At 39.5% G+C, this 11,087-nt stretch overlaps 1 protein-coding gene across 1 annotated transcript; it reads left to right on the top strand.

Moving 5' to 3' along the window:
• Window positions 1–551: 551 nt before the first annotated feature.
• On the top strand, window positions 552–10,095 carry TMEM184C (transmembrane protein 184C). Its single transcript, XM_053460708.1, has 10 exons — window positions 552–934; window positions 1,819–1,949; window positions 2,044–2,080; window positions 3,428–3,633; window positions 4,113–4,187; window positions 5,614–5,707; window positions 6,031–6,143; window positions 7,222–7,321; window positions 7,883–8,054; window positions 8,624–10,095. Exons 1-10 carry the CDS (start codon window positions 818–820, stop codon window positions 8,923–8,925), a joined length of 1,347 nt encoding a protein of 448 aa, XP_053316683.1. The 5' UTR covers window positions 552–817; the 3' UTR covers window positions 8,926–10,095.
• Window positions 10,096–11,087: the final 992 nt, after the last annotated feature.

The following is an 11,087-nucleotide window of genomic DNA, read 5'->3' as shown; positions in this document are numbered from 1 at the left end:
CGTTTCTGAAATGAATAACTTTAGAACACTAATAACCGTAACGCGCTGATTTAATTTTCCTGCTCAACATCTCTGTCGTATACAGCTCGATTACCTTTCTGTCATATGACAGGAGTCACGCGCATTGACGCCTGTATGCACGCCCCGATCTCCATCTACGCCAGTTACCATTTAGATGGGCGTGGTCTTGCCGATGGTGGCTCAAGAAGTTAATCTTAAACCAATCACAATAGCCAAAGACGTCACGAGGGTCTGTAGAAGCCGGAAGTGTAAAATGCGTTTATTGTTTTGATCGGTTACCGAGAGCAGCCGTCATGCAGCTGTAACGGGGATAGTGTAGGCGAAATATAGTTCACGGTTAGGATGTTATTTAGCAGACGTAGATTGTACTCTGTAGCTGCCTGAAATGTAAATATATATATATTCCTATATAACTGACTACTGAATGCATACATAGTGCATTGTCATGTGTTTATTCGCCATTAAGCTGTGTTTAGCAGGGAGTGCAGTCTGGAATGAAGGAAACCTTATCTGTTCATTATCCTAATTGTTGTGATGCCATAATACAGTATATTGTAGATCAGGCATCACTGGGTGTGCATTTTAGTATTTAATTTAAAGTCAGTTAAAGCAGTAATGTCTTGTCCTGTGTAGGATTCAGAGTCCTTGCTGGTACGTTTTTGTGATAGGAGGTTTTGTTCGCCTGTATGCCGAAGGAGTGTTTGCGCATTTGTAAGTGCGAAGGAGTCATCTTTAAGAATAGTGTCCATAGGCCAGGCTTTAGTTAGAGGAAGGAGGCTTGTTTGCCGGCCCCAACATGCCTTGTACTTGTGGAAACTGGAGAAAATGGATCCGTCCTCTTGTTATATTGCTATACGTTGTTGGACTGATAATAGGAATTCCAGTATGTATCTGGGAGTTACAGAAAATGGGGGTGAGTCCTTGCATCTTGACGCTTTCTTCTAGGTCTAATGTCTCCATTTAATAAGACATGCATTACCAATGTAAGTTGATATTAGTTCCAGTGGTTTCCATCTCTAATTTAGAAGGCATGTGTGTTTCACAACCAACCTAACCAGATGCAACAGCGAGTCCCTAAACACGCCAGCGCTCGTTTATTTATGAACATGACACTTGCTATTTTGTTCAAAATGTTACAAAACAGAAGAATGAAAATAATTGTTTTCCTGAATTACTTGCAATTATAATTTTTGTTATTGCTACGCATCACATCGTGACGATGACAAAAAAGCAGAAAAAAACATAATAAATAAATACTGGCTCTATAAAAAAACAAAGCAAACTAATGCGTCTTTCCATAGTAAAGCTGTCAGATCTAATACTGTCAGTATAGAAACAAGAGCTTTCTGGGCAAACATGGGGGCATCTAAAGACCCCTTATTGGCCATGTGTAACCTATCAATAATGAGTATGGATATTAGACTATTCTATCCAAACGAAGACATCTAAAATACTCATTAATGTCTTATCTATTGCTTTATTGTAAAATCTTAGGCATAATACCCCCATTTTAGAGTGTGGGTTTATATTATGCAAAAGTACAAAACAAAAACTTCTATGTGACGTTTTCCTGAAAATATTGTTCTAAATTCAGCCTGCGTGTTGTGTGTGTGTGTGTATACCGTACCAAACATTTTACTGTATGTCTTTCCATAGAATTAGAATATGTATTATAAGACTGGAGCCTTCAGTTGAAGGAAAGATTTGTGAAGTCGCATTAGCTTTCAGGGCATTTATTATAAGACCACTTATGACGCACAAATAAAGTACCATTGTCTTTATGTTCTTCTGTTTCAGGTTGGCGTGCACACCAAGGCCTGGTTTATTGCTGGGATTTTTGTGCTGATGACCATACCCATTTCACTTTGGGGGATTTTGCAACATCTAGTTCATTATACGCAGCCTGAATTGCAGAAACCCATAATAAGGTATTGAATCCTTTTTTTTTTTTTTTTTTGCTTGTTGTGTTATTGATCAATATTTTTTAAACGATATTGTTAATTGGTGTTGCTGTTTTAACAGGATATTGTGGATGGTACCAATTTACAGCTTAGACAGTGTAAGTACGTCTATGTTAAATTATTTTAATTGTTCGCTAGTATTAGCGTGTGATGCTGCATATATGAAAATAATGTTGCAAATGTGCAGTCAAAAGGGAAACAGATGCCTAAATATTGTGATGGTGTTTGGTTGTGTTTTGTGTGCGGGTGCTAATGGTGAGAAAACCTTCCCAGTAAGTTAATGAATACTAATTTGTACGAAAATAAACCACTACTGAATAAATTATTACGTAGAGCAGGGCTTGACAAATTTGTTGTGAATCTAGGCGCCAGGTAAAAAAGTTAGGAGCCAGGATTTTTTTTTTAAACCAACACTTGGTCAGGAGTGATCTGATCATCACCGGCCCACTTACTAAACTCACAGCGCTTGACCTGGAAGCACCCTGGACCCCTGCAATGCCACGAATGGGTCATACACAATTGTGGCATTGAAGGGGTTAACGCTGCACTTTCGCTCTCATGGAGCGATCAGGCAGCAGGGGGGTGTTGGGGCTGGTCTCCACACTCATGTGGAGACCAAAAGAACCCTCTCCCCTGTCCCTGAAGCAGCTGGGACTCAATTGCTGGTCTATAGACCAGCCATTGCAGGGAGGGGAGTCTTTGATGACTGCTGTAGGCTTCCATGCCTACAGGAATCATCACAGGGCTTGTGGGGGCTCGTTTTTGCTGTTGCTGGTCTGCCTGGGCTTCCAGGCAGACCACCAACAGCAGAGCCCCGTACAAAACGGGAATTAACCCCTAAGGGGTTAACTCTGCACTGTCGCTCTCATGGAGCGATCAGGCAGCTGGGGGGTGTTGGGTCCGGTCCCCACACTTGTGTGGGGACCTAATCAACACACAACCCCCTTCCCTGAAGCTGCCTGTGGCAGCTGAAAACACGATTGCTGGTTTTGCAGCAACCGCGTTTTCAGCCTACAGGCTCACTCCGTGGGAGTGATCTCAGGCTCGGGGGCGGGCTCTGAGTGGCTGTGCTGTCTGCCCAGACTCCTGGGCAGACAGCAGCAGCAGCAGCGCCCCCATGTGGTGACTCAGCCTCTTACATCCACAATTTTTTCTGGATGTAAGAGGCTGACAAAACCTAGGCGCCAGGACAAAATTCTATGTCCCCATGGCGAGCTGGCACCTGGGATTTGTCGAGCCCTGACATAGAGCTTTATGTTTCTTTGAAACCTTTAAATATGATGTTTAGCTGCTGTATGATTTAGAACTGTTAGTTGTAAACTAATACCCATAAATTCCAATGTATGTATTTTTTTTTTGGTGGGGGTTGCTTTGCGTATTGTCGATTTTATACTACATGTACGCATCTTTTTCATTCACCTTTCCTCCTTTTCTCACTGGTGCAGTGGATCGCTTTAAAGTATCCTGACATCGCAATATATGTGGACACCTGCAGAGAATGCTATGAAGCTTATGTTATTTACAACTTTATGATTTTCCTTTTAAATTATTTAACAAATCGCTGTCCAAACCTGGCGTTGGTTCTGGAAGCCAAAGATCAGCAAAGGCTTCTACCTCCTCTGTGCTGGTGCCCACCCTGGCCAATGGGAGAGTAAGTATCATAATATTTAGAAAATATCATCTATATTGTTTTGTAAAGTAGGAAGAAATTTGCAACTGTGGTTTGTGGCGCATTTTGCACACCCTCTAGCCTATTCACATCGGCCATTGACCCACGCTCGTGCTCTCTCACACTCTCCCTTCTAATATCTCTCTACCTTCTCTGCTGACAGCTTCTGTGTCCCTGTCTCCTTTTCACAGCTCTTGTTCTTCTGTCATTGTTCGATTGCTTCTCCCCGGTATGAGCTCTTTTAACCAGGCCTCCTCTTCTGCATACAACCTCTCCCCTGTTGACGGAAAGGGCGAGAGACTCCCTGTGGTGTGCACCATAGCTCTGCCCTTTTGCGGAAGTCTAGTTGTTCGCTTGGTGACTTGCTTTGCATGTTAATTATACAAGCATTAGAAATTATTATTGTGTATGAACACTCCAGATTACTGCTCGCATGACCTATTCTGTGTATTCTTTTGCAGTGTATTATTATTCAGATGTAAGTTGGGTGTGCTGCAGTATACTGTGGTGCGACCTGTCACCACTATAATTGCCTTGTAAGTATGTAAGCAAAACAAATCTTAATTTAAGTTCTTCTTATACATGCTAATGTATGGTATCCACAACATTTTCTTACACTGCCTTCCATCGAGCTCTAGCGGTGTTCACAACCCTGTAGGTTTAAGTGGAAAGTGCTGATATTGATTTTAATGGGAACACTTTCCTGTCACTGATTGGCTGCTTCAAGCAGCCAATCAGTGGCAAGAAAAATTGGACCATTGAAGGAGGGCACCCTCTTGTGTGTCCGGTAAAAGCCTTAATTTTAATGATGTATCCTCAGTACACTTTTTTAATACACGGTCTGTGTCGGTATGTAAGACTGTCTCTTTAAAGTAGCAGGGAGACATCTGGGGTAGACTGCATTTTCTCCCAATTATAAGTTTATTGCTTAAAAAGACAGAGGAGTTGGACGGCATTTGTAAATTTCCATTGATATAGCCTGTCAGGTTGCATGTGCTGTCTTCTAACTGAATGTGTCGTTATGTGCCTCTGGTTCCTGTTGCAGAGTTGCTGGTGTAGTATTTATTAAGGTATATTTGATGTTGTTTTAAAGATTGAAATTAAGAGAAAAACTGATTCCTTCATTCTGCTGGATAAATATAAAAATACATGTTTTTATATTTAAAGGTGGCACAGCAAAATGTGATCTTTTCTTTTTACAAATCCTTTGTACTGCAGTGAGCTACAAGAAATAAATGTATGCTTAATCCAAATTCAAACCAGCACAGTGACTCAATAAACCCAAGCAATTCAAGGAGATATAGACCCTTACTGACGTAAGAGTTAGCTCTTCGACTCCATTATACATTACGAAGATCAAATTAAATGCATTATGCAGGGCCTGCTCAGCCCTTCTTGTGAGGAAACTTGCTAAGTGTTAGCCCTTCATAATGAATAGTAAAGTGAGAGTTAAAAGCACAACTCTCATGCTAACTCATCCTTTAATGAATGGGTACCACCGTGGACATTGGGTTTCAGGTGATCTCTCGTAATTCTCCTCCTTACTAACTAAGCAACTGATTTCCTCATGTGGCATTTTCCCTCTACATGGGAATGTTTGACCAGCTAAATGCTAATAAAGGTAGGTCGCAATGCCTGCTTATCTTTGGTTCAGCAGCGCTTACATAAAATGTTTAACCTGATATAGCATGGTACATTATTATGTTCTCTTTGTAATAAATAACTGGATCATTCACAACCCAAAGTATAATGTTTTATAATTCTTTTTCTCAAAGAGGAATATTCTCTCTGTTATCCTATCTACAGCATAGCTTTATAGAGGAAAAAAACGTTAATAGTGTTGGTTAACATTGGGAAATCGACTACAAAGATGTCTTACATTTTTGTCCTATGATAGAAATGATTTAGACTTTCTTGATGTTTTTGATGTTTTTTTCAAGTATAATCTCCTATTTATTTCAGGATTTGCCAACTGGCTGGTGTTTACGGTGAAGGTGAATTCAGCGTAAAAAACGCATGGACGTATTTGGTCATAATTAACAATGCATCACAACTGGTGAGTTCTTTTTTTCTTTCTATGGACTACAAATCCCTCAGTACTTTACCACCACACCACAATTAACAGCACTGTATGCCTGTGCCTTATGGAAATACGGAGTTGACTGAAAAGGTATTCTGTTAATTAAGCGTTAAGGCTTACTGTAAATTATAAAATCTTTTGAATGATCTCAGATTCAGATTTTTAAGCTTCTGAGGAATATCTTTGAACAAAATGGTCATTCTTGCTTGCTTATTTTTCTCTCTCGCTGCTACAACCATTATGGTGAGTGTGAAATGTGCCTGATCAAATTTCCATGTTTTCTCCCCCCTTCCTCTTAGTTTGCTATGTACTGCCTTGTTCTATTTTACAAAGTACTGAAGGAAGAGTTGAATCCAATTCAACCTGTTGGCAAGTTTCTGTGCGTAAAGATGGTTGTCTTTGTTTCCTTTTGGTAAGTTCTGCTTTTTCGCTATGTAATAAGGTAGTAGCAGTTTGTTTTAGTTTAGATTCTAGGCAAGAAGGTTTAGAACATTTCTTAAAAGGACAGTACCATACAAATGAAATGAGTTATTTAGTTTTTCATAATTTGACTTTAATGTATTCTAAGAAGTCAGGATATTTACCACTATATTGGATCACACAACAAGATTCGAGGTAGTTATACTGCACCTCAAGGTCTCTTCCAGGCAGAAATTTCAAGACAGACAGGGATTCCAGATGTTCTGTCCAAACTTTTTTTGAAGACGTACAAAAAATGGGCAATGTTGCGTACTGTATACGCAGTGTTTGGTCAAGGAATTTTAGTGCAGCCGATGAAAGACACATCATAATCTGAAGATGTCCAGCAGTGCCATCAGCTCAGCATTGGCAGAACAGTGGGACCCTGGTACACCCATCTACTGCCCATCTGGCCAGAAATGGTCTTCATTGAAGTTGTGAGAGTTTTAATCCATAACAGTGGGAGCACAGGAGTACAAAAGGCCATTTATAATTGTGGATTGTATGTAATTTGTAGAGTTTGCTTCGTATAACCGTGACACATCACCCCCATCTTATATGTGTCTATTTTTCATTATTTGGTTTGTCACATACTGGGAAATATTGGGGAAACAATATGAATGGCTTGTCTTTCATGAAGAATCTATCTATAGGTTTCCGTAGGTAAAGTCCAAGCTCTAATCAAAAACCACATTGGCCATGGCAGGGTGTGGTAATAGGAATTAAAGACAAATCGAAATGCTGTCCTACAGTCAGTATGGCAGAAAATATCCTGATGCTGTGTTTATAGTCTCCTCACAAACCTCACCTTAACTAGTTGCAACTAGTCTTTGTTTAGCACAACCACAGCGATAGTTTAAGAGCATGTGGTAAAATCGGTCAGTATGGAAACTCTATACTGAAAATCATAACCCTAGTTTAGCTACAAACAGTCCCAGATCTGACAGGATTTGCTGTGCTATATGTAAGGTAATTTTGCAACCATTTAAAGTAACAACGTTCACATTTACTGCTCCTTTTTGTCTCCGTAGGCAAGCCGTGCTCATTGCGCTGCTGGTAAAAATTGGGATAATTTCTGAACACAAAACATGGGATTGGAAGAATGTTAAGGATGTTGCCACAGGGTTACAGGTAAACCTGTTATAGCTTTCTTCCTGAACATTTGTATCAATGGTGTGTGTGGATCCTATCAGTGGTTGTATCTTGCAGTGGGTGCAGTCCTAGGCCTGACTGGGGGGCGCCCCCTACCTCTGGCTGCTATCACCATGAGTTTATATGCCAAGAACGAGGTCCAGCTTTTTATGCCATATAGAAGCTCTGTCAGTAATGGTTTGGGGCCGTAGAAAACCTCTTTGAGAATTGTGTATGACTTGCATACTGGCAGATAGATAACATTGGCCACAGCCAGTGGGATCTTCCAGTTGGATGAGCTGGCGTTACGTTGGAGGACATTCCTTAAATTTGTAGTTTTTTTTTTAAGGCATGAAGCATTTACTATGTACAGACAGCGGCGGTCACTCAGAGGAAGCAGCTGGAAGGTGTTTACACTTTTTTTCAGGGTTTCAGGCACAACTTAACGTTTCCTAGACTGTCTGAGTGGCACTTGAAAGAAATCATATATAATGTATGTGTGTATTTAGATTAGTGGTTACAACTTAATGTTTTTTTTTGTTGTTTTTAATAACCCACTAGGATTTTGTTATTTGTGTTGAAATGTTCCTGGCTGCTATTGCTCACCATTTCAGCTTCACATATAAACCATATGTGCAAGAGGCTGACGAGGGTTCGTGCTTTGATTCGTTTCTCGCTATGTGGGATATTTCTGATATCAGAGCAGACATATCAGAGCAAGTGCGCAATGTGGGTAAGTATAGCATTTTAAATCTCAATTTTTAGTTTATCAGCTGAAGCTATATCGGACACGTTTCAGACTGTAATGGGTAGGAGTTTGTGTATCTGGGAAATAATTACCAGTTTTAATTTACAAAATAGCTTAAAAAATGTTATGTTTTCAAAATTATGATAGTTTTCAGATAATAAAAGATATTATCATCAGCTCTATTACCTCAGCCCAGTCTACTAGAGGGACGCGTGAAGACTTTATTTTACTGTGGTAAACCATAGAAAGTCTCGGTCTTAAAGGGAAACGGAAGGTGAGATCTATGTGTAAATAAAAAAAAAAAAAAGATGGTAAAGCTAGGAGGCCTGTTAAGTTTATGACCTGATATTATCTACCCTTCTCACCATGCAACAAATCACTTGCGGCCGAAGAAGGCCGATAACTTCACAAAAGGGGACAGAGCAGCCATGGCTCCCCCCCGTATTCATGGAGCACATGAGTTTAAGTCTGTAAAAAGAGACACCAGTAATGTAATAATAGTCCGAGCTTTAATATAGTTTTTTAAGAAATGTGGTGTTATTCTGTGTTTACAGGAAGGACTGTTTTGGGCAGACCGAGGAAGATGTTTTTTGCAGAGGACTTGGAACAAAATGAACACACTAGTCTGCTATCTTCTTCTACACAAGATCCATTGTCTGCTGTTTCCTCTATGCCACCGTCTCCTTCTGGACGCTATCAAGGTTTTGGTCAGACAATAACACCTCAAACTACACCCACCTCTGCTACAGTTCCAGAGGAACTGTATAGTGCAGACACCCCAGAACAAGATCCGGTCCCAATAACGGAGCCTAATGGGGAGGTCTCATATGATGGCAGCAAACACTCAGAATCCTAACCATGTATACAGAGGAAAAAGTGCCAAATGTTCTCATGGCTCAAGCCTCCACAAGGTGAAATTTTTAACCCGCTCGATAGCTTGGTGTTTTGTTTAACTATCTGCTGCTTAACTATTTCTTTTAAGATTCAAGTTTTTGGACAGGCACAATACCCTAATCTGAAGGAATGACACTGTTGTGCACTTTGTCTTGTATATGTTTGTATATTGTAAATGTTGTAGTTGAAGGCAAAAAAATGGCCCCTGGTCATATATGTCCTTCAACAATTTGTTCAAATGTTTGTTGATACTGTAGAACAAAGATTCCAAGCATTCTTACCATCACCATTATGGAAGTGTAGTCTGTTCCACAAAGCACACAGATTTTTTTTTTTAAAACCCTATAAATACAGCAGCGCTTAATATTTACAGTGGTGTGGATTGCAAGGTTGTGAAGCAGCTTGTATTTCGTGCTGACACCATTTGCACGCACGTTAGGTCTGGGGTTTTCTTTCTGTTCTATAAATACAGTATAATAACCGTTTTAGTTTTGTACATGTTGACAACGCGGGACCTCTGTTCATTTGTTACTTTGTTTTGCCAAAAGCCTTAATTAAATGATTGTGATAAATTATTTTATTATTATTATATTCTTGTTAACTTTGATTGTATTATGAAACAGGCCATACAAGTAGCAGTTTTCTCTCTCTCTAAGAAGTTAACGTGGCCAGGGAATGCAGGATTAACATTCTCCAAAGTTATTTTAGGTGTCTGTGGTTTGCCAGTAATGTCCTGCTCTGAAGGATGGTATTTACACCTTTAGATGAACCGTAAGAAAGCACAAGATCCGCACTATGAATCACAGTAAAAACAAAACTACCGACATGCAAGTTGTATCTGTGATGTGTACGTACAAGCAGACGCTGTGTTTTGCAATCATTCCACCTGCAGCAGTGCAACGTATATGGAGGACCAAATGTGGACAGAGTATCATTCACTCTTAAGTGTATAAAGAGCTCAATAATATAGTCTAACGTGACCTATATCTATTAGTTCAGAAAGTAAGTTCATCAATAAAGTGGCAGTTGTCGACATTTATCATTCACCTGGCCATTTGAGTGCTGTATTCAATCTGATCGTTGTGCAGAACCGCAAAATGTTTGCACTTTATAAGTAAAGTTTGCAACCTTTTTTGTTGGCGTATTTTATATAAAGTATAATAATAATAGTAAAAAATACATCTGGTAGTCTTTTGATTTAATTAGCACAGTCAATAACATCATACGATTAAAGACTGGCTTTAATGCAGTACAGTGCAGATAAAATTGCCCACTTAATGTTGTTAATGTAAGCTCTAACTCATATTGCATTTTCAAACTACATATTATAGTACGGTGTTCGGATATTTATACTGCAACAGTACGGACCAATAACAATTTGGACGAATTGTCCATTTAGTTTTCCTACAAGTAATTTCATTTTCTGACTTTTGATGATGACATTTGGAGGGCTGGTGACTTTTGATGATGACATTTGGAGGGCTTGGGGTGTGCAAAAAGGCTTGTCAAATGAGGCGAGAATAATGCAGACAGAGCAGCGGAGAAGATGTGCAGGAGAAACAAGAGCGGAGCTGTGCAAAAACGGTTGCCGGAGAAGGTAGGGAGAGTGACCGTATGAGACGGGGGAGGGGAATCTACAAATCTGAATGCACAAGTCTATTACCCAACCTGTACGCTTTGTATGATTACATTTGTTAGAACTCGGCATTGTTATATTTCAGGAACTAATATATGCAAACAGGTGTCACTAGGTTAACTATTTTAATGTCGGTAATGTTGAGATGTTGCTTGTGTTAATTTGATACAATTTTGATGTAAATCTATTTAAATTTTGTCTTGCATTACAAAATCTGTTGACAGTATTTTGTTATATTGAGTCAGGGAGATGAAAAATAAAATGACTGCTAGAGAACTAATACACAAGCTCCAAAACAGGGGTAAATAGGAAAAAACAGACTTAAGAAATCAAAGGAAGTTAAACAGTAAAGTAAGAAATGGCAGGGACATGTAATACGGGTGCTGTTCTAGTAGTATAAATTCCATTTATGAAAGCATAGTGTATTACGCTACCAGAGTTTTGTATATACTATAACTATACAAAACATTCCCATTTAAACATGACAA

Source organism: Spea bombifrons, chromosome 1, assembly GCF_027358695.1.
Source record: "Spea bombifrons isolate aSpeBom1 chromosome 1, aSpeBom1.2.pri, whole genome shotgun sequence".
In the NCBI taxonomy this organism is placed as follows: domain Eukaryota; kingdom Metazoa; phylum Chordata; class Amphibia; order Anura; family Pelobatidae; genus Spea; species Spea bombifrons.
This window is presented reverse-complemented; position numbering and strand designations above follow the sequence as displayed.

Bases quoted from the DNA above. Each gene is read 5' to 3' on its own strand.
- TMEM184C (XM_053460708.1), top strand. From the start codon at position 818: ATGCCTTGTACTTGTGGAAACTGGAGAAAATGGATCCGTCCTCTTGTT. The intron at 4,188-5,613 runs GTAAGTATGTAA...TATTTATTTCAG, and splicing joins GTCACCACTATAATTGCCTT to GATTTGCCAACTGGCTGGTG. The intron at 7,322-7,882 runs GTAAACCTGTTA...ATAACCCACTAG, and splicing joins ATGTTGCCACAGGGTTACAG to GATTTTGTTATTTGTGTTGA.